Raw genomic sequence first — 24,518 nt, 5'->3', positions numbered from 1 at the left:
TCAATAAATTACACACACACATACACACACACGCACATATATATATATATATATAAATATATATATATAAATTCTTCTGATAGCTATATATGAATATATAGTCATGCACTGCATAACAATGTTTTTATCAATGACAAACCACATATACAATGCTGGTCCCATAAGAATTTCATACCATATTTTTACTGTACCTTTTCTATGTTTAGATACAGAAACACCATTCTGTTACAAGTGTCTACCGTACAGGTTTTTAGCCTAGGAGCAACAGGCTATACCAGGGGTCCTCAAACTTTTTAAACAGGGGGACAGTTCACTGTCCCTCAGACCGTTGGAGGGCCAGACTATAGTTTTAAAAAAAACTATGAACAAATTCCTATGCACACTGCATATATCTTATTTTGAAGTAAAAAAACAAATGGGCAAAAACACCTGCATGTGGCCCGTGGGCAATAGTTTGAGGATGCCTGGGCTATACCATTTAGCTTAGGTGTGTAGCAGGGTATACCATTTAGGTGTGTATAAGTACACTCTATGATGTTTGCACACAACAAAATCACCTAACAATGCATTTCTCAGAACATATCCCTGCCATTAAGCTATGCATTACTGTATTTCCTTCTCCAGATTTTACACACATATATACACATATGTGCATATATATATTCACATTAGATGATTGCTACAAACTGTTACAGCAATGACACCCCACAATTTTTTGTGTGTCCAGAGTCAACCTTTGCATCAGACAGATAAGTCAATCAGAAGACGGTTTGTACAAATCCAAAGTTTTAATGGCTGTTAAATAATAAAAAGAAAGGATATTTGCACTATATACATTCTGTCAACTTATCGTACTGTCAGCTTGTCATGCACATTTTATTGCACATATAAACAGTGTACAAGGATCTTAAAGACGTCTTAGCCATCCTAGCCACAAAAAGATTGCATTTCAAAGAAAAAAAAGCCACTTTACAAAATACTGAAGCCATTTATATTATACAGCCAACTTCAGGAAAATAATAAAAATTAATTTCAAAAGAAATATTTTAATTTTGAGAAAAAAAATCTCTCGAAACAACTGATTACAGAGCTTCATGTTGCCATATATATACATGTAAAAAAATATTTCAGGACCCTGCATTCTGAATGCCCGTGAAGGTGTAGCAGTCTAAATTCCTATTTATAGAATCAACTTTCAAATGTTCCTTAAGCTGTATAAGCTCTTTGTTCAAAATGTCTTTCTTCTTTACATCATTATGCTATTTGACAAAACAGGTATTTGTGCAGTACAGAAAAATATTAAAATATATTTTAAGTTAAAGTGCACAGTACATTTGATTGGAAATAATTGCTAGCTGCCAATCCAAATTTCCATTTTCAGAAAGCACCCCCATCTTCCCCAGAGCAGAGGGCAGCCTTTGCATTGGTTCACGTTGGTCTGTGTTGAATGCACGCCGTCCTGCTCTTGCTGTCTTTTTTGTGTTCACCTCTAAATTTGTCTTAAAAATCGTGTCTGCTGCTGCTCTACAAATTTCTAATGGCTTTTTGCAGAGGTCAAAGTGTAGTCAGCATTCAAAGACTGTGAAAGATTAACTACCGGGATATCTGTAACTGCACCATGCGTGTGCATGCATGAAACTGCCTAACATAGGTTGTGTCATGTTCTGTGAAGCCTGCTGAGAATCTCTCAGACCAACACGGGGTCCTTGCTTTATTGGTTCTTCGCTATTCCTGTTGCATGTGCACTTACTCCTTCCTTGGCCACTTAGCCTCACAAACTCCACTTCCTTCACCTTCTCCTTAGCCCGCCTTGGTGCTGCACGGAGCTACGACTGGGCTCGCTGATGACTCACTTCTGAGGTTTCACACCAGAGACCGTGAATCTTGCAGGATATTTTATAGACTACTTTGAAAACCATCAACTACATTAAAATAAAATGAGCACATCTCAGAATCATTTCCTTTTTTAAAACTGCCAGTTGTAAGAAGTGCTGGTTTCCCGACCCAGGGCCTTATGTGCCTTAAGTAACTTTTGATCACTCCCTCGAAGCTTCCCTTAAAAAACTTTTTGGTTAAACAATAAACTTTTTATCATCTCCACTTTCCTATACCATTTCCTCATTATCTACCTTTGGTTGCTAGGCTCTCTTGAATGTAACCCAAGTTACAGTGCAAAATTATACTTCAAGACACACGATGCTAATAACACTTATTACTTCTTCGTGTTAAAACGTGAATGTTTTGTGCATAGCAAAAGAAGTCTGAATCCAAAAAAATAATTGTTCACATTTTATCTTCAAGTTTAATATGTCTTTTTCTCCCCATCACAGCTATTTACAAATAACTTTGGGGTGCTCCCTTGATTTCAGTTCATTGTATTGGGGGACAGTAGGGCTGCTGGAATGTAGGAAACTGGATGGAATGCAGAAATATAAATAAGACCAATGTTCCACAAACCGAAGTGTAAAGAAAGCCTCCCCAGAAAACAGTTTTGTCACAGAAGCACCTGTTTTTCGCTTAATTTTTTTTTGAATCATATATACCAGAAAACATGATTACCAATACCTAGAACTACTGCACACCAAAGAGGATAGAAAATAACTCAATATGTATAATATTAAAATAAAGTGTTTAACCACAAAAAAGCAGTAATAAAATAGTTTCCTAATTTACAATTTGCATCCAAAGGATGAATAACAACTCACTAATAAATAATATTTATATAAATATTTTGTATGTCGAAAATAGTTTTTTAAAAGGCAATGGTCTCAAGAAACTTCTTGAAAAATTTGGTGGTGAAAAACCTGATTGTGTCCTCCCTCCCCCCACGAAATACAGGATGAGTTTGGTTTTAATAAAACAAATGGCGTCTTGTCACAAAACGGTTGTGCTTGGCATTTTGGTAATGGCAGTCGGTGAGCGTGGAAGGGATGAAGGAGGGTATAAAAGGCATTGATGTGCTGTTCAGTTCTGACTCCCCAGCTCCCTCACCGGTTCCAAGATAAATACCTGTCAAGTCTTAAGGTCGGAGGTCAGCTCTGAAAGGTAGAAAATCCTCCCTCAGACCGAAAACCTTTTCAATGCAACTGGAGTCAGGGAACCGACAGGCAGTGGGTGGGAGAGGGTTGAACAGGGAGCGGAGTTCAGGATCCCTGGTGGGGGAAGAGTCTGAGCCCACCCAAAGGAGTTGGGGGTGGTTTCATGTGAACAGAGTCTTCGTTACGGTGATGTCTAGTAACGCTTGAACTGTAATGCCCACTTTGACCAAGCCTTTCTCTTCAAGGATGTGATGGGGTAGACACAGTTTTTCCTAAAAGGAAGAAGAACAAAACATCAATTTTTAGATGATCAGACTCTTCAATGTAAACTCCCGCTACATCATTGATGGAGTGTAAACTGAGCACTCTCTATAATATGCCTGTTTGATCACCTTGGGCTATGCCTCTTCCCTAACTTTCAACCCACTGCAAAGACCTTTTGCTGTGTTTCAAAGTAACAATTTTTCACATGTGAGAATTGTTTCAGAAAGTCTCCTAATCACCTTGAAATCTGTACTAGATCTAAATATTAAACTTTATTAAACTAAATATTAAACTACACTAAATAACTGAGCTCCATAGAGTTGGCTGAAAAACATACAAGAATACAATAGTTTCTATTCTGATAAAGCAAAATTGCAAATAGCCCCTAACACATTTTAAAAGGAACTCAAATATTCATTTATACTGACCACACACCGTTCTACTGACCATAGACCTTGATTTAATTCACTTTATTTCCTGTGATCTGTGGGATAAAGGCATGTTGATGGACTGTCCTTTCTTTAATTTTAACTACAGCCCTCAATAGCTTCTCTTTTAAGACTTTCATAAACCTGTCAAAGACACAAGTGTCCTGCTCCTGCCTCAGGTTGCATTTTTGTTCTTGGGAAATACTGCTTAAGAAAAATAATAAATGTGAGTCACTTCTTGCATGTCCCACCTTTCATGCTCCACAAGACAGTTTACAAAAGAACGTGAAATAATTTCACACCTTTGTTATTTGGCCCTGGTCTGATACCATACAAAGCAATCTACTTCCGGGTGCATCTCCCTGGCTGGGAAAAGACTCCACAGCAAATACCCTCTCTTCTCTACCTAATGAGGGTGTTCTCCACAGCCCAGTGTTGTTCCTTTTTTACTTTTTCTTTCTTTGTTTAATTGACAAGTAAAAACTGTATTTACTTATGGTTGTACAACATGGTATTCTGATAAAAGTATACACTGTAGAATGGATAAATCAAGGTATTTCACATATCTATTACCTCGAATACTTTTTTTCTGATGAGAACACTTAAAATCTACTCTTGGCCATTTTCATGTATACATTATTATTAACTATAGTCACCATGTTGTACAATAGATCTCCTGCACTTATTCCTCTTGTTTAAATGAGATTCTCTATCGTTTGACCAATGTCTCCCCATTCTCCTGCCCTCCCCACCCAGCCTCAGTATCTACCATTCTACTCCTTGTTTTGGGGGATTTGACTTTTTTTGTTATTGGCCCAGAAGGCAGAGAATTCAACTGAGATTCCGAATATTAGATAGGTCATGTATTAGTGAGATTTATCAGTATTTGTCTTTCAGTGCCTGGCTTATTTCACTTAATACAGTATCTTCTAGGTTCATCATGTTGTTGCAAATGATAGGATTTTTTTCTTTTTTAAGGTGGAATAGTGCTGTTTTAAAGGAGAGTTTAAATGGGATGTGTGTCAAGCCCTGGGGCAGTCAGCGTTTAGCAGGAGAATCAGAGCGCTCTGCGCAGGAGGGCTGCCTTCCACGCGACCCAGGTCCCTCTGCCGCCCCAGTGCAGGACTCTCCATCAGTTACCACGGGTACAGGCACTCTGCGTTTAAAAACATCTTCAAAGGACATGCCATGACATCTCCAGTAACTTGCTCCACTGTCTCGAATGCCAGTGGGTTCTACACTCTCCCGCCATCTTGCTGGCTCCCACCTGTCCCCCTTCCCTAACTTCAGAGGATCTCAGACTTTGACTCAGGCCTGAGGAAACGGCCCATGTCAACATAAGATAGCGGCTGTATAAAGCACCATTTTAAACCATGATTTCATGTCACTGCTATGTATCAAAATAGCACTGTCTTGTCAATGGCATGTCAGGGGAGCATGCAAGTTTTTGTCAACCTGAGAAAGAATGGGAGGCTCTGTCTGAGCTGTATCCGGGCTGCTAGGGATGTGCCTCCTTTTGTGGGACAGTGAAGGACACCTGCAGCCAGACATCAGTGTCTGGCCTTTCCTGGCATCACCTGCTTGGGAAGTCACCTGAATCTGGCATTGCATTGCCACAGAGGGGCCCACAGGGGCAGGGAGGTGTCTTCTTCATTCTTAGGGCTCCTGCAGCACCCAAGTCAACACCTGGCTTGGCAGGACATTATAAATGGCTGCCAAGTACAGCTCAGCTCCTGCTGCAGGCATTACTTGGAGAAAATAGGTCTTCACTTAATACCATATGCTAAAATCAATCCCAAATGCATTAAAGAGTTAAATGTTATGGGAAAAAAAAATCCAAAACACCCCTTCCAGGAAAATAAAGGTGAATATTTAATATTTTCTCTGATAAATAGATGGGGAAGGATTTTCTAAGCTAAACAAAAAAGCAGTTATTAAAAAATAACAAAGGAAAAGATCAAAACGACTGATTGTTTAAACACTTAATGCTTCCATGTGGCAAAAAAACACCCTCGAATGAGAAGATAAACAACAAACTGCAAAAAAGTATTTGCATCAAATCACAAAGGGTTTTTTATGATACACGAACACAATAAAATCAGTACGAAAAACCCTACGAGAACACTACAACAATGGGCAAGAAATGTAGATACAAATTTTCAAATGACAGGTTTCCTCAAGGCAGCGGAGCCGGACGGGACACTGTGTTCTCAACTTCAGTGCTTACTTATGTTTAGTCCTGAATGTGCCTAAATCCTAGGACTAATGTTTCCACTGAGGCTAACCTCTATGTACAACATGGCTTTTATGGGGCAAGGTGTCCTGTCCAGACTTTGACAGGATGGTGGGAGGGCGGCCCTTCCCCGACAGGGAGGGACTGGCCCCGGCATGAATGAGCGGTGGTTCCAGTGGTCTGCAGGGTTCTAAGCTGGAGGGCACAGGAGAGAAGGGCTGGGGGCTCCAGAGAGACAGGGATGGGAAGGTATCGAGGCCTCGGCCTCGAACCAACAGGACACTTGGCGTTTTCACAGATTAAGTTGAGTTATGGTTACTTTCTTTCCCACAGGCCTTTATTTTTCCAATCAGCATTTTTCACTTTCCCAGCCTTGGTACCCCTAAGCCAGGTGCAGGGTGTGAGATTCTCCCTCTCACCTTTATGGCTAGTAATGAGGAGTGAACAGAAGACACAGAAAGGTACCCTTTCCATCCTGCCTTTCTTTCTTTTCATCCAGACCCCTGAAGAAGCCCAGAGGTGCCCTTTGCTGGGCTTGGAGGTCCCTAAGAAGACTAGCATAGGAAAGGAGAGACCTTATACAAGTATGGCACTGCTGGTTATTTATCACAACAACAGACGGGGCAAGGAGACTTTGAGGGGAATTACACTGGAAGTGCTGGCTGGAAGGGTGACCAAGAGGAGCTTGCAGAAATGGGGAGGGAACTGAGGACTAGCCAGAGGCCATTTGCTATCACACCAGTTGGGCCCCTGCATCTCCCATAGGGAGACGAAGTGAACGTAGAAGTTATAATGGGGAGGGAATTGCTGTTGATTTGTAGTTGGACAAAGAATTACACAGAAGAGAAGAGCCTTCCATGGACCAGGCAGGTGAGGTGGTCTTTCCAGAAGACCCCTTGTACATAACGGACTTACAGGAGAGACAGCTGTGCATTTATATAACTTGAAATGGATTTAAGTTGCACTGTTATGGGATCCTAGAGGTTTTTACTGAGAATGTGACAGCAGACTCTTCTTACACTCATGGACCTCCTTCATTGTGTTTCTTTTTAAAGCACAAAGTGGAGTCATGAAATAGTATCTCGCATAAAAATAATGCTTCTGATCCCTATGAAGAACTTGGTCTTCATGTTACTTCTTCAATGGTGGAATCTATTAGGTTCCCCTCATTCACCCTTCACCCTTCTGAGCCACAGTAAACAGTGTTAGAAAAGACAGCAAGCAATAAAGACTAAATGCTCACTTTGAAAAACTTCTTGGGTTCTTCCTATATACCTGGCATCAATGCTACAGATTTACATTGGTTATTTCTTTATGACCATCCTGTAAGGCAGACATTAATATCTCCATTTTACAGACGAAAAAACTGAGACAGAGAGAGTCCAAGTAACTTTGCTAACATTACACAGCTGGTAAGTTCTGGAACCTGGATTTGAGCCACATGTGCCTGATCTTAGAGCTGAGGCTCTATGACATCATGACACTCCCCATAAATTCCTTAATCAACAGATGAGTATGTTCAGTCTGTGTTCATGATACAGGAAGAGGTCCCTTGGTCCTCGGAGTTCTTTGATGGCAAGTCCCATCAATTTCAACATGGGGTGGGACCAGCAAATCCTCAACTCAGGGGCGGGGTTAGGTTCGCCACTCTACTCATTTGGCTTCTCTTCATAGGGAGGGACAGACATCTTGTGCTGGCAGAAAAGGCACTGGGAGAACAGGCAGAGCTGTCACTGCCTGGCTTTCCTCTTTCTATAGTTTCTTTTGCTCCCAAAGAGACACACACCTACTTCCAGGCCAACAACTAGACTAAAATGAAGTCACTCACACCAGCATATTTCATTTTGTTCGGTTTCCTTCTTAAACGTAAAGTCCTGGCACTAAACTGTTTGAGCCTTAAAATAAAACAACCTGTGCATTATCTTTTTTTTTTTTTTTTTTTTTTGAGACAGAGTCTCACTTTGTTGTCCAGGCTAGAGTGAGTGCCGTGGCGTCAGCCTAGCTCACAGCAACCTCAAACTCCTGGGCTCAAGCGATCCTCCTGCCTCAGCCTCCCGAGTAGCTGGGACTACAGGCATGCGCCACCATGCCCGGCTTATTTTTTTATATATATATATATATCAGTTGGCCAATTAATTTCTTTCTATTTATAGTAGAGACGGGGTCTCGCTCTTGCTCAGGCTGGTTTTGAACTCCTGACCTTGAGCAATCCGCCCGCCTCGGCCTCCCAAGAGCTAGGATTACAGGCGTGAGCCACAGCGCCCGGCCAGCCACAGCGCCCGGCCTGTGCATTATCTTAATGTAAGAGAGTTTCGGGTTTCAGCTCGGCCACTGAGGGTCCTTTTTTCCCAATGTAAAATGGAAACCCTGTCAACTTCTTACAGACTGAGGGGATTTCTTGTCACCCCTCCCTGAGTTCTTTACTTTGCAGCTGTACTACCTTCTAGTCCTTTTGTTCCCTAGAACACTTCATTCTCCACACACACCTACCCCTTCACTATCTTTTCTCCCTCCCTTTCCTCTCCACCTGGGTATTCCTACACCTCTTCTACTAGGTCTCAGTGTAAACATCACTGTCCTAGGGAGCCTTCATAGGCCCCTGTGCCCCATCAGGGTCAGGTCCCCTTTCCATATGTTTTAGAGAATCCTATATCTGATCTGAGACAGGTCCTTATTACCTGAATTGCTTTTCATTTGTCAGATCAGGGGCATGAAAACTATGGCCTACAGGCCCATTCAGCCAGCAGTCTGTTTTTGTAAATAAAGTTTTATTGGCACATGCCATGCCCATTCATTGATGTATCATCTATGACTGCATTCATGCTGCAAAGGCAGAGTTGAGTAGTCTCAACAGAGTGTACAGCCCGAAAAGTCTAAAATATTTACTATCTGGTCCTTTACGAAAAGCTTGCTGACCCCTGGAATAGACTGTAAACTTTTGGGGGACAGGGCCATATGTCATGGTCACTTTTTTATTCCCAAGACCTACCATTGGGCCTTGCAGAGAATGTTCATTCAATATTTGAGGAATGAATGAATGAACATAGAATGAAAAAAAGTTGGACTGAAAAGCCAAGGAACTAGACTCTGACAGTCTTAAAGAAGGGAAAAATGCACATTCTATAAATTGAATAGATTTTTTTTAATGTTCTTTTTAGAGACAGGGTCTTGCTCTGTTGTCCAGGCTGGAGTATAGTGGTGTGAACATAGTTCATTGCAACCCCCAAATCCTGGGTTTAAGTGATCCTTCCACATCAGCCTGCTGAGTAATTAGGACTACAGGGGTGTGTCACCACACCTAGCTAATTTTTCTATTTTTTGTAGAGAGGAGGTCTTGCTATGTTGCTCAAGCTGGTCTCGAACTCCTGGCCTCAAGTAGTCCTCCTGCCTCAGCCTCACAAAGTGTTGGGAATATAGGCATGAGCCACCTTGCCCAGCCTTGATTACTTATTAAGAACTAATTTTGAAATCTGAAGCCTAATTTTAAACACCAAATCCCCAGTAATAAAATCATATTAAAATAATTTTCACCTAATACAAAACTACTTTCAGGCTCCTAAAATTTTAAAACATCATCCCTACTTTTTCTTCATAGGTAAAACACCCTTTGTCCTTATGACCCAATCAGCCTTTTATGTGAATTTTAGAGAGATAATCCAATCCACCACACACTTATTTTTAATTTCTTACAAACAAATAGCATTGGGATACCAAATACCTTTATTTACCTACTCTCATTGATGAAATTTCTACTCAATCATCTTACTTTTGGGTTCTGTGAGGCCCCTTTCCACCAGCCCTGTTTCACAAGTGTCTCTCCCAAAGGACAACAAACCAGGAATGCGTAAATAGAAAGCACAATTAGAAATTAGTTGTCAAAAATTTGAAAAATCTTGACACTGGGTGGAGAGTTGCCACCAGTTAAACAAACTGGAGAAAAAGAACACAAATTGCTATTTCAAAGAGAAAATGTAAATACATACTCGATTCTTTTTATCAGATATTGGAAAGAAGTACTGGGGAAAAAAAGGTCTTTCTTGTGACAAGGATATTTAATAAGCACACACAAAAAAATAACATAACTGCATCCCTGACCATCTCTCAGACTCTAAGGAGGCTGGCCCGGTATTCCTGGTCAAGCTGCGATGCAGGCAGCGTGTTAGCATAGGGGCTGCTGCTTACCCTGGAGGAGAACCACAGAGAGGCTTCATATTTTGATCAGAAATTAACAGCTTGGCAATGGGCAGGACAGTTCATTCAAAGTTTTGCCTAAAGGGCTCAATTAATTGCATTTTGCTAGTTACCATACTACTTAATGAAAAAATATCATCCAATAAAGCCCAAGAAGTGTAGCACATTCGGATACAGATAAATTAACGACATAAAAAGTGAAAGTGCATCCAAAGAATACTTTGGGGTCCAGAATTAAAATATAAATGTATTTTGATATGTCTTTTAACTTAATATGTTTTAGTTGAACTATGTCAAGTCAATACTGAAAACTAAATCTAATCTTATACGATTGTTCTACTCAGTTTTTATTGATAGAATTTCTTTAAGGTGGCAATAGAATTTCTTTAAGGTGGCAAACCAATAAGTTTTTCTCTTTTTCCGTTTTTTGCCCATAAAGAAGGGGAAAAACCACCAACCAGCGACCATTAAAGGGAAGCCTCAAAGCGCTTTAGAGTTAGATGGACATGCTGAGCGCTACTCTGGATGTGCACGAATAAACGTATCAGTGGGCTGATAAAAACTTGGAATAATCACCCGAAATGTGTTTATTAAGCAACTTCTGGCTCAGGGTGCTCGTTAGACATTGTACAAAGGGATTTTATTGTGTTACAGATTGAAGAATACAAGATAGCACCAAAGGCAATTCAGTACATCTGTGGGTTATTCATACACAGCTGAGGTTCATTCGATAACTTCCACATACCCTGTATTTCACCAAGCAACACAAAGGAGGAAAAAGCGCAGTTAACTCGAGATATTATCACGGAAAGAATGTTTCCTGTTAGAAAATCTGATCTGATTTAGCAGCAAGGAATCTTCATAAATACATTCTTCTAACTAGGTGGGCTTTCTACATTTTCAAGTCCCCTAGATTCACAAAAATGTTCAGAAAAATAAGATTATCTTCTGAGTAGCCATGTATGAGGACCGTGTGCATCTCAACAAACTAGACATTTATCTTGAGGAAGTAAACCTGACCTGCCCCCACCCCCCAACCTAAGAAACAGTATTTGGCAAATAGGCTGTGAAATGAAGCACAGTGAAGGCTGGTTTGAACTTGGAGCAGGGCCTTCTCATATTATAAAAAGACATCCCCAAATCCAGGAATATCCTGGCCTAGATAAGATCCTAACTTTTTATCCCCCTGCTAATTACAAGCTGATCACATTGCTCCATAAGCAGATATAGTTGATATATAATCCTTTAAGCTGACTTAAAAATAAAGCAGTTTGCCAGTTAAAGCCATTGGAAATGAAAGATTATAGGGACATTGCAAGTAATATGAGAAACTACATTCTTCTAAAATAAGAGCAATCTTCTTACTGACTCTTGCCAGAGTAACCCAAGGCCCAGGACCAAGAATGTTCCATAACCCATGGCTTTATTTGAAAATGAATATAAAGACATCACATTCTGGACCTGAAGTTATTATGTGATGTAGCAGAAAAGCAAAACGAGCCATTACATTACTCAAAAACAGAAATCCCTTCTGGAAAACGCTTTTCCTAAGAGCCTCAGAGTACATCTAACAAGAAGCTGGTGCGTACGCGAAGCTCCAGGTGGCGCTCTAACAGGCAGCGCGCATCTTCCCAGAGCGCCACTTCCGCTTGCGCAGGCAGGAAGTGCGCACCCCTCTTTGATGCCCTCCTGGCTCCCTCGCAGGAAACTAGGAGGAATCCAACTGAATGGCTGCCAAATCAGTCATTCTCCAGATGGTATTTTTCAACTCGTCAATAGTGGCATTATTAAAGACTTCAATAGATCACATTGGGCCAAAATGTTGGCTTTTTGGTCTCCTCTGCAAGGCGGCCCCTCTACAGCTCAATTGCCCAGTCCTGAGTTAGGATCCCAGTTAAATACTGACCCAAAGGAAAGACTTCCATATGCTAAATCCTGTCTGCTCCAGTCCTGGAGCCCCGCTCCTCTCGACCCAGGGCAGCGGCAGCCCCGCGGGAGGGAGCAGAGGAACCGCGAACATAGCACTGCTGCTGGCACTAGGTGGACAGGGAAGCACGGGGATGGGGGTGGGGGGGTAGATACACTTTGCTGTCACTGTTGTGTTTCAACCAGAGAAATTACTTAAGGGGAACAGCATTCTACAAAGTTTGTGCTTCTGGAAAATCTGATTTGTGAACGTTCAGCTTCAAAACTTGAGAGATTACCGAAGAGATGACAGAAATGGAAGTTGGCAAGGCAAAGGCTCGGATGGAGGAAGGGCCCTGCAATGGATCAGGGTGACAGAGCAGAGCGTTTGGATGCGCATGCAGACGTTATGCGGACAGAGCATTCCAGTGGTAAGTGATATAGACCAGCACTATAAAGAGAATATGGACAAGACAGAAGCCTATAAGGTCCCTGGAGCGGAGGGCAGAAGTTGGTTGTGGGGCTTTCTCCCCGAGTGCCAGCAGAGTGTCAACAGTCTTTCGAATGTGACGAAAATCCAACTGCAGGATGTCATACGGAGAGCAGAGGTCAGCCTATTCCGAGGGCAGCCATTAGAACAGAAAGAGACAGTGCATACAATTAAAAATACACAGAAGAACAGCTGGAAAGAAGCACACATTTTTGGTTACTAGCAAATGGCAGGAGTAACCCCTTATTTCAAGCAGGTAAAAACCCTTTACAACATCAAAGATAAATTTTAATGCGTTACAAAAGAAAAGGAATACCCAACGTGTTTTATGCAAATAGGACAAAGAAATCCTTCACTCACGATCTCATTATTGAGGAACAGCGTGTTCTGCAATTTATACATCATTCTGGCATTCAGACAGTTTTAATATTCAAGTGCTATCATGTGCTCACCAGTGGCATTAAAAATAAGAGGCTTTCACTTGGGACATTAAGGACTTAATCGTACAAAGGAAAAAAATATAAACTTTAAAATTTAATCTCCACTCCTCATCTCCATTCTCTTCATGAATCTTAGACCTTGGTCTATATACACTAAATATAAAGTATTTGTCTCTGAAAGTTAACACACACACCTAATTTATTTTTGTTTTAGGATTGTTGACAAACTCTGGGAAATGCTAATCCTAATCCTCTCTCTGCGTGTGTCAAAGAGTACATTATATTTCAGAGTTTTGCAACTACACATTAGCCAAAAGGCTAGAGGAGGCTTCTCCCATGCAGAATTAGAACCAAAATTCATCCCCATATAGGGTTATTATGTAAATTCCTTCACCACTTTACAGGTATGTTGTGGGAACAGACCTCCATGTTTTATCTACTTGACAACTGTCACATAAGGAGGTAGAACATCTACTTTACCAACTAAATGCAAAACTAAGATGCTCAGTCTGCTGAGTTGACCTTGGACAGCCTACTGCTGTCAGGAAGCAGTATTCTGATACACAGAATTCCTGAAACACAAATGACCACAGCTTAAAATTAACAGTGATTATGACTGTTATGTTGGTAAGAAAGAAAAGCTGTGGTTTGTTTCCAAATTAAATAAGGATTGAAAATATTTGTGACATATTTCATAAATGCAGCTTTATTTCCAAATTAAGCAAGGCATCTAACATATATATAGCATATATCTTTTACATATTTTGCTACAACAGTGCTCTTTATTTTAGCCTCACTGCTAAGCAGATACAAATCACAGAGCAAGTGAAAGATGATTCTAAGTTAGAGGTTTTGTCTCACTTGTATCCTCTGAGGTTAGCCTGATGCCCTCAGCTAAGTAGGAATACTGCAGTATCAGATGACTGAATAAGATTAAAAACATTCTAATCTTATTTATGAAGGCAGAAATACTCTTAAGGTTAATAAATCACGTTATATCTATTCAGATCTTGCATATTTTCTCAGTGGATTTGGAGCAATCAAGCTACCACTGTTAGAGTTCTCCCAAGAATTAAAACAGCTACACGAAGACTGGATTTCAGTGGGAGACAGATGCTGGTTACAGATTAATAGGTGAGGAAATATTTAAGAAAAGTTTTCTATTGCAATAATTATTTTTTATTGCAATGTTTTACTTGATCAGTGAAATCCAAGCAAAGCAGACATAAAACAGAAGGCTTATATGCAAACAGAAATGTGATTTTCACAAAGGCGGTATTTTCTTGTTAAAAGCAAACCATTCTATCTTCAGCAAGTATTTCAATACATTTCCTAGAACCCTATGGAGTATGTCTGTTCTGCTCCCTGGCAGCACCATCAGAGAGCCAGAATGAAATCAACTTTGCAGTTTTCAGTAGTACCCTCCACATGGAGGTAAACAACACAGACTGTTCTCTGTTCCCATGCAGGGAACAATTTCATGATGCCACAGGTTCTGGGCTTGATTAAAGTGGGTAAGGCCTACAGTCATAGCCTATGGTGGTTGGCTTAAATTAAATCATCATCTCTAAAGAAAAAGGAATGGGTATAAGACTGTCTGGTAGACAAAAATCTGAATCACCATAATTAATGTGTGGAATGTGGGCTGCTGTGGCCATCTGAGAACTGCTCTCTGATTTGACTCCATGTCACACGGCCAATAGTCACATCCGGTCCTTGCAATGAGGCCATGATACAAACCAGGGCTGAAATTCCTAACTTCTGACCTGGGATGTTCTGATCTTTGTGCTTCCCAAAATTTGGCCTTACTGGGAGGGACTTAGAGTTTATACTTTCTCTCTGAAAATTAAAATTGGAAAATACTAAAATAGAAGGAAAATCAAGAGGCAAAATGTCACCATGTATTTACAGAGCATGTGATTACTGCAAGGCATTTGAAAAAAGTCAGTTAATTCAGACTCCCCAAAGGCAAGTGCGGATGCTAATTCCCATATAGTGAACAGATATTACAATTTCCAGAGGTTAAATGATTCTCTTACAGTGCACACAAGAGTGTGTGACCAAGATTGCTATTAAAGATTGGCTCAAATTTCCCAAACACTGTGGACACAAACAGAAATGTAGACAAATTTGGCAACAGGTCTAGTTTTTATAGGAATTCTCGGTATACTACAGTCTAAATTCTAAGAGCTAAGCATATCTAAAACAGAAGTTTTATCTAGAAATTAGATCATATTTAATTTATTTAAATAAAATTTTAATTTTAAAAGTCAATCTGCTTACAAAGTATTTTTTAATCTAAATTATCATAGCATGGGAATTTGATGGTCTTTCTGAAAATTTAAAGTAATTTTGTGACAAGGTATAATATAATTGCGTAGAGAGAGGAGAGAAGAGGTGGGGGAGGATTTCCAGTTTTCTCCAAATATATGACAACTATTTACCAATTTTATGGACTTAGAGGATAACCTGATGTTGGTATGCTAATTTATTTGGAAATATAATTTAAAAGTTTTTTAAGATGCTGCTTCTAAAGTGATTTATTCTGGAATATGCACATAGGAAAGGCTGTCAGACCACTGACCAGAGGTGACTAGGAGGCATATACCTGGGAAAAGATGCTAACATGAACAGCAAACAAATACTAGCTATAAAAGATGCAACTGATTTTACAAGCTAGAGATTGGCTCATTTTTAATAAATTATGAGTTAAAAAATTTATGTTAATAAAATAATAATCTGTCTGTACCTCTGATTATTTAATCTCAGAATTAACCAATGTCAATGGAAAATTAAATCTTGTAATAAGAATCTCATCTCCCCCCAAAAAGAGTTATTATTTAAATTAATACTAAAATCATTCATTTGGGGAAGAAAAAGAGGCATAAAGCTCAAAGAGGATAAGGAACTCATTTCACCTTTTCTCAAGATTAAAGCCAAAAAAATAGTAGACTCAACTGTCTACTGTTGAGTTTTTCAATAACAAAAATTTTTGATCAGCTATACATTTATAATTTCCTGACCCCTCACAACACGTGTAAAGCAGGAAAGTTATTACTATTACTTTCAAATATAAAATGTCATTGTAAAACACAACAAAAATGCAAATATGAAAGGTACTGAAAAGATGAAAAACTGCCATAATTACAGTTATAGCCACACAATCATTGTTCGCATCTGAATGTACTTTAGGATTTTATTTTTAACTCTATTTGGCTGATGTGGAAGCTGAGGGGCACCAAGTGACCTGTCCTTGTGCATGTGGAGTGAAAACCTTCTACCTCCTACAGTCTTGAAAAAACCCCCAGGCTGCCCAGCCAGGCAAGCAGGGGCCTTCGACTGCCAAGAACCCTGCCACTGCCAATTGAGTTGCTGCCTTTAATCCTCTATTTTCTCTCTAAAGATACCAAGGAAGATGAAGGGCTGGCAGCTAGGCAATAATGTGCATTTCCCTTCTAAATCCCCTTCTCATCTAAAGAGGGCAAGTCTGTTAAATTAAAGACCTTACCCCTCATAGAGGTCTGAGACCAAGGCTCCTCTTTAAAATTGAGTAGAAAAATTTCCCTGGAGAACCAAATAAATATCTATTTTTTCGTACTTTTGATGCTTCATCAATTGGAGCTCTCGCTCCACCTGAGAGAACACTAACAGCTCTAAATTTGGATCCATTTGGAAACCCCCAGTAGCCACTGTGAATCTGCCACATAGAGGTTAGTTAGAGGTCAGTCATGGGCAAGTTGATCCAGAAAAGGCAAAGGAAGCCTCAGTAAATCCATAAAAACATCCTCATCCCAAGGCCTGATTGGAATCAGATTCTTAGGTGATACAAAGAATATAACTTGAAGAATTCGGAAGCCCACCAAGGCCTGTCTTCAAGGCCAAGTTGAAGCTTACACCAGAGGTCAAAGACAGCTGTACAATGTGACCAGAGGCGTTACCACCACAAAGGATGTGGAATGGTGCTTTACGCCGCCTGTAATACTGACTACAGCCAACTCTGAGAAGCCACATTTATGAATAAGTCACACCAGAATCCCTCTCTCCTACCCTACTGTAAAAAGCAAGCTTAAAATACCACTGAGAGACAGCCTCACTCACTAATCTGTATGTAGTCACTATTTATTCAGTGACTTTAGGTGCTATACTGCCACATCCTGCTTGACACATTTCCTGGGTATTAGGGAAACCACAGAGTGGTCCCGTGGCTCTGGCTGCTGAAGCACATACAAATGTTTCATAAGCCTTGACCAACCCTGGAGCAAATATCTGGGGTTGTGTTCCTGGGACTTCTAAAGAAAAATGCAGTAAACTATAACAACCAAATCAATTTTAAAATAGTTTCCATCCCATCGTATTGCCCCACATTTAGTAATAATCTAACTAAATCTGCTCAGCTACTGTATTCCATCTATATGAACCCGATAAAATTATACAGACCACTGACCCTGACTTTGGTTTGTCATTTCAAACTGATTTTATTACAAAGGGCAACACACACAGGCTTAGGGCACAGCTGTGACTCCTTCTGTATCTATAGGATGATTTATCATTGTCAATTAGATATTTAGCTTAGAAAATGCAGAACTCAAGGTCTCCATGGCTTGTGTGTATGTGCAGATAAGTTATGGATGGAGAGGTGGAAAAAGCTTGCAAATTAGAGGGGATTAATTATGCTGATTACTTGAAAAATCAATGAATATCTTATTACCCAGATATTCTTGTTGATGCAATAAGAAAAAGTAATGATATAGGTCCTGCCTTTTTTTTTTAAGGTACCAGTGTTTAAACATGTCTAATTGTAGATGGAGAATTTCTGCAAATAGTCTTGTGATTCAATTATATTTTTAGTGTAAATCATCAACTGTACTGTGACACGTACACACTGAAACATCAATCCTCCTAAGTAGTGAAAGAAGTATAAATGTCTAATGGGGAGGAAGTCATCTGATTCCTAACTTGGTGTTTTGTTCCTACATGAAAACATTTCTTCATGTATTCTATGAGATGAAAACATGCTGTTTTGCATATATGGGACAATTTGCCAATTGCTTTCCAGTTGGGAATTTCTGATTTCACACAAAATATTCTTTATTTATTTTAACATTCTCATTAAAGAAATTCAACTGCTAACACGTTTTTCCAGCAGCAATAAATCTAAAGTAACTCTAGTCACAAGTAAAATGCTAGTGGATTATCCATCACGATGGATATATATGTACGCGTACAACTATACAAACACACACACACAGAGCAAACCTGAAAATCATCTAAAGCCTTAAAGATAATTTCAAAAATATCCTGAGTGATATACTTCTTACTAAGCATAGTTAACTGGGTCACTGGCAAAAAAGGTCATTCATGCTCCTTGTATTTCAACCTTCTTGGCAATTATGAGTTGCCTATTTGTGCTAGGGGCACTATGCTGGGGGCATAATTCAGAAATCATGATAAATTTTGTTCTGCATTTTTATGGTAATTTAATTTCCTTTTTCCCATCTTAAAAGGAAATTGTAATTACCAATCTTTGCTCACAATAAAAGGTGAAGGGCATTTGCATTTCATTTTGTATCACTGTAACCCCCCCAAATTGATGAATTTAAAAAAAAAAATCACAGGGGGTTAGGTCATAACTCATCAGTGCTTTGTAGCACAGACAGGAATAATGCAACATCTGAACCTTTGTATAAGAGTTTTGATTCACACATGGGAAATCTTATTAGCCCATGACAGAATCAAATCATTAGAAAAGGTCTGTGTTTTCACATATATTCAAAGCCAAGAATATATATGCAATATTAAAATATACACATGTAATATAGACACACAGATTAACAATGCTGAAAGCAGAACTGACCACAAAGACATTTAGTGCATTGGGTAAAAATTACACTTTTAAAAATTGAATTTGTAAGCTTCTTTTTATTGATACAGTTCTGACTTAAAGATGTTTTAATAATACTATTCTTTTCTTCAAATAAGATTTGAAGCCTACCATTAACCCTCGCCTTTGAGTCCCACTAAGCTAAAAAAAAGAGGAGGGGAAAGAAAGGAAGGAAAAAAAAGGAGGAAAGAGAGGAAGGAGAGAAGAAGGGAGAGGGAAAAAAGGCTTTGTTAATTTCAATAACTAACTCCTATCGCTGAGAATTATATTGAAATGCAATTTGTTCACATGCTCAAAAATAGTACCACATAATAGATTTTTTATATCATCCCTGGGGCATTAGGAAAGATAGAAGAAATCGTAACAAATACAATCTCCATCCATTTCTGTTTATCACAATAAACTTCTCAATTATATATGGTTACTCCCAAATTCTGAGTGAATTGGCTCATATCTCCCTAAGACATCATTTTATGTTCTAATACCAAAGTCTTTAAAAGCCCCCAAATCAACCATCTGCCTGAGGCTGAGGCTGAGGCTGGGGCTGAGGTTAAGAGAGGAAAAAAGTGGCAAACTGTACAGCCAGGCTGCTACAAGGAATTGCCAGTTGGGCAGTCAGCAAACTAAAGGAATAAAATGTAAGTGCAAACAGTCAACAAACTATAAAGCAACATAGAAACATTGTTATTATTAATGATAATGATTAATGATAATACTAACTATAATATTTTCAGTGTTGATTTTTTTGACCCACATACCAAAAATGCAACTACAGCGAAAGAAAATCAACGGTTCGTAGGCAACTACAGGCCTTTGCCTAAGACCTTGGGATAAGGAACCCATCAGCTCCAAAATGCTACCCTGTGGAACCTGCTCACCCGCAGCCTCAGCAATTTCTGCTCTCATAGAATCAAGCTGATTAATTTATTTTTCAAGTTTGGAATTTCACATTTACTTAAATTATTTTCCCTTTTTCCTCAGAATTGAACATACTGTATAACGCCATTTTAATTTTACCACAATAGATCAATTTAAATTAAAATTGTACATATTTATTCAATATTATTCTTTAAGAAAGGTTGAGACTAAAGAAATATACAAAGCTTTACATCCAGTCAATGGTTCAAACATATACATTAAATACAATTTTTACTAAAACATGGATATTTGAACTAAGTTTGATGTTACCTCTGGTACTCCTAATTTTCGGCATGCTTCCAAAAAGTTTTCCACATTTCTTCTGCATTTGGCCATGCTAAGTTTGGGCTATAAATGCAAACATACAGAAATAACGTAGTATTAAAACAGAAACCAATTTAATAACAGATCAAATTATAACCTTTCTAAATGGCACAAGTAATGCATGTTTATTGGAGAAAAAGAAAATAATACATAAGCAAATAGAAGAAAACATAAAATTACTGGGAAACATCCATCTAGAGATAAAGACTGTCAATACTTTGGGTTGTATTCTTCTTGACATTGTGTGTGTATGTGTATGTGTGTTAAGTATACACAGATATATATACACACATATATATGCACATATATAGACACATGTATCTAATGTTCATACACTGATAAATACTATGTGAAGTTTTCTGCGTGCATATGTATCTATGTGTATATATTTGTATATACATATACAAAACTGTACATACATATATAAAATACATACACACACTACATATATATACACACACACACAGTTTTTATGGGATCATATTGTTGTGTAACCTGCTTTAATCACTTATAATACACCATAAACATCACCTTTCCCCATCAACAAATATGTTTCTACATATAGGGTTTCAATTTACCAGCTCAATTAATCTGCTTCCCACCAAAGCCAGTTAGGAAGAGGTAACATCAAAGTGGACAGTGATGAAAATGGTGGATGTTCAGGACTTCACCAAAAGCTTCTCACAAAACCTTGGCTGTATATGACCTCTAAGATGCGGGATGGGTAACAGGTACATCTAATTCATATACTGTAATTTTTACATGAGTAGTTTTAAACACTTTCCTGCTGTATTTTAATATTCCACCGTTAGTTTCCTTAAAGCTAGAAGCACGACTGACCCCAACAGTGTAGGTGTAGGAGCCATGTGTTATAAAGACTGATAATAGTGAGAATGAAGTCACTCTTATTCCATTTTACAGGGGCACAAATGAATTATCATCAAAATCTAAATCTGTACAACATTTACTTAAAAAAGAAGAAAAGAACTCCCGCCTCTCAAAGGGAAAGAAAGCCTATTGTCATATAAAACAATTTAGTTTGAAGTCTAAACAAGTACTTTCCATCTTGGCTAGAGAGGAAGTCTTGCCCTTCACATGAGACCTACAAAGATGTGACAAGCAGCTGTTTGGGAGGCTTTGTCCATCTCCCTACCCACATCTTAGGACAAGACCACCACATGAAGCCTCGCGCAAACAGGAGGAACAGACCTCAGGAATGTCACAGGTGGGTAACAGAAGTGAAGATTGGGGACCTGTCAGACAGGGCACCGGGGGCATTTGTCTCTCTGATCCTTCTCCTCTTTCTTCATCTACTCAAGATTTAGGAGGGCCTGTTCTGAAGCACCAAAGTTGCCCCACATCTTTCAAAGTTCTTATATCAGCACAGAAGAAGTCAATGCAAAGTGTGTTTCAAGCTACTGAAAGATAATTCCCCATCTTTGGGAGGGACTCTTCTAAGATTCTTGCTAGTTTCAGGTAGAAACGTACTTGTGACAAACGCAGTGGCTACAGGTTCAACCTCACCATTGGTCAAAGAATCAAAAATTATACCAAGTACACCAATTGGGATGCCAATGGTTTGCTTATCAAATTGTTAAAGACTAAAGAAATCCATTTTTCTAAGGAACAGCCTCTTAGCATATCGACAATCACAGTGATTCTGCTCACCACTGTATTCCCTCAGCTTGGCATAAAAAGTGGATAATATTCAGTTTCATGGATGAAAAATTAGAATGCTTAATGCTGGCCATAATAATGGTACTCTCATCCAGAGTTGGCAGTGAGGATATAATGGCATTTCTTGCTTCCTATGTGTTAGATATTATACTTGGTGCTAGAGATACAACCGTGGAGCCAAAAGATGCAAACCTCATGGTCACTTAGCTCCAGGGTAGCTGGAAATATTAGCAAGTTAAAAAATTTATAATATAATATAGGATAGTTCTTAATGTGATGGGGTTGCTACTATGGAAAACAAACAGAACCCATTCCCATTGGGAATGAGGAAACCCATTCCCAAGGGCTCACGAAGGGCCTGCCTGCCGCAGACACTGAAGTGGAGGAGAAGAGGGAGCCAGCCGTGCTGGAGGGCCGAGGAGACGTGGGTGGAAGGCGGGGCGGGCTCGGCTTTCCAGGCAGAGAGAGCAGCCCGTGCCCACCCAGAGCAGAGAGCAATGGCACAGTCAAGAGGCAGAAAGAAGGTTCTACGGCTGTGACCAGGTGGCTGGGCTTGGTTAAATGCCTTCCAGATGTTCACTAAGGAATTTTTTGTAAGTGGACATTTAGAAACAAAGTGTGTTTCTAAAAAGGAAAACTGCAGAGCAAGTAGGTTCAAGATGGCTGACTCCATGCAGCTGCCTCTCCCATGGAGCGGATGCAAGATAGCATAGCGAGTAGGTATTCATTCACCTTTGGATAGATCGTCTGTGAGAGAGGAATGGGATTCAACAGAGAAGCGAAGGAAGGCACCAAAAGCCAAGGAGAGAGAAGTGAGGCAGGATCAGAAGGGCCTGCACGCGGGAAGGCTCCACGCTCCGCTGTGGACTGCACAGTCCTGGCTACGGGAGCTTTCTGCAGTGGCCTGGGGACCAGCCCACCCCTCCACACAAACACTCCTGGGCAAATGCTTGGACTGTGACAACCACAGGGCAACAGGGAGACTTGAGAAAGCAGCAGTGTTTCTGGAGTTCTGAACTGCAAGGTGGGCTGCCCCAGGGGACCCGGGAAGTGGCACAAGTGCTTTTTAAAACAGGAGGGCAGAGTGTGCACTTTGCTGCACCAGAGAGCACCTGGCTCGTGACCGAAGTTGTCTGCACCCCTCCAAGTAGAGACGTGAGTGCAGAGATAAATCCGTAGGGTGGGAGAGTGAACCCACCCTAGAGCAGAAGTGGCACTGGAGCCTGGGAACGGACGTGGAGACAAGGACCTCCCCTCTTCCAACCACCCAGTGTGGCAGACATAGCCGCCTCTGCTCCCAAGACGAACTTTTGGCCTGGGCGAGCTGTGGGACGGCCAGTGCTAGGCTTGCAGTGGGGGACACCCCCAACAGCACTCTGCTCATCACTCCTGAATTCTGTGTAGAGGGTGCTGCTTATGTCCCTCTCTTCATGAACACACAGTGTTTCTGCAGCTGTCCCAACCCAGAAGTCTCAGCCCTTGGGTCTCTCCATCACTGAATCCACAGCCAGCACTTCCCAGAAGCCACCTGGACCACAGCAGCTCTGTGGGACCGGGGACCAGGGGAACTGTGGGTCTCCTGGTGCTTGGGCATGCAGGGTGGGCCACATCCAGCTGAGAGGAGACAGCAACATGCCAGAGGGCCCCACAGGACAGAGGGGACTACGGCACCAGCTTTCCACCATACGGAACCTTTTCCTCCTCCTCCGCTCCCCGGCCCACTGCTGCTAAGGCAGCCATGGCTCTTTCTGCCCAGGACTGGTGGAGCTTCCATAGGGGACAATTAAGTCAGGGCACTTGGGAGTGGCTACCCCACCTCGTATAGAGCAGTTATTACACCCAGGATCCCACAAAGCTTGGGGCTCACTCTGTTCCCTCCAAAAAGCCACAGCAAGTGCCTTCATGTGTCTCAAGGACGAAACCTACTGTCTCCCCTGAGGGACAGTGTCCTCCCTCCAGCTGCCTGTCTCTTCCAGGAGGAGCCCACCCTCCCAGGAGGCAAGTCCCTGGCACAACCATGCCTTCCCCACTGTGGCATCTTCAGCCACAGCCCACAGCCAGTCGCCCTGCCCACAGCAGGCCGGGCCACCTCCAACACCTCTGCAGCGGGGCCGGGGTGGGAGCTGAGAATCTGGGCGCTTTTGTTTCCCTGAAAGGCAGAGACCACTGTCGCTGCTGAGAGAGAGAGGTGTGAGTAGTTCATGAGTCCCATAACCTCTGCTAATGTCATCAAGAGGGGCCTGCCCCTCTGGGCACAGGCTCACCATGTATCCGCCCTCCTGCCTGAGCATTCTTCTCCAGCAAGAGAACACCCCGGCCCTCACTATCACAGTTCCGCACCTCAGCTCGGGAGCTTCAGGGCCAATTTGTTAGCCCCATCTTAGTCTGGCTGCCTCAGGACTCAAGCACGCCATCCAGGGGCCTGGAAACTGTGGATTGCCTAACCTAGTCCACTACTGCTGCCACCTGAACACTCTCCCAGGGGTCTGAGGTCCAACCAACCCAAATTGCCAGCAACACCATAGTGGGTCCCTACCTGCCTGAGCTGAAGGGCAGTGTACCCCTCCCTGTCTACACTGAGCAGCAGAGTTCCCAGCAGAGCAGGACGGGTGAACTGCAAAGCTCTCTGTTTTGAGGTGAGCAAAGAGGTTCCAAATGAGAAGGAACCAGCATAAGAACTCTGGCAATATGAGAAAACAGGCTCCTTCCACACCCACAAAGGAACGCAC

The 24,518-nt window shown here is 40.9% G+C and overlaps 1 protein-coding gene across 5 annotated transcripts in view; it reads right to left on the bottom strand.

Annotated features, from left to right (window-relative positions):
- Positions 1-769: 769 nt before the first annotated feature.
- The window catches only part of LRCH1 (leucine rich repeats and calponin homology domain containing 1), a 176,301-nt gene continuing 152,552 nt past the window's right edge, over positions 770-24,518 (bottom strand). For 2 of the 5 annotated variants that reach the window (XM_012782685.2, XM_012782687.2), the window contains 2 exons: positions 20,059-20,136; positions 770-3,310 (listed from right to left, as the gene is read on the bottom strand). In XM_012782685.2, coding sequence (XP_012638139.1) covers positions 3,200-3,310; positions 20,059-20,136 — 189 coding nt within the window. In that variant the 3' untranslated portion in view covers positions 770-3,199. Of the gene's footprint in view, positions 3,311-8,092; positions 12,674-20,058; positions 20,137-24,518 lie in introns of those variants that run through there. The other 3 variants (XM_076009429.1, XM_012782684.2, XM_012782686.2) reach the window with 3 other exon arrangements.

The sequence above is a fragment of the Microcebus murinus genome, chromosome 13 (genome assembly GCF_040939455.1).
Source record: "Microcebus murinus isolate Inina chromosome 13, M.murinus_Inina_mat1.0, whole genome shotgun sequence".
NCBI classification, from domain to species: domain Eukaryota; kingdom Metazoa; phylum Chordata; class Mammalia; order Primates; family Cheirogaleidae; genus Microcebus; species Microcebus murinus.
Note: the sequence above shows the minus strand (reverse complement) of the source record. Positions and strands in the feature narration are given on the sequence as shown.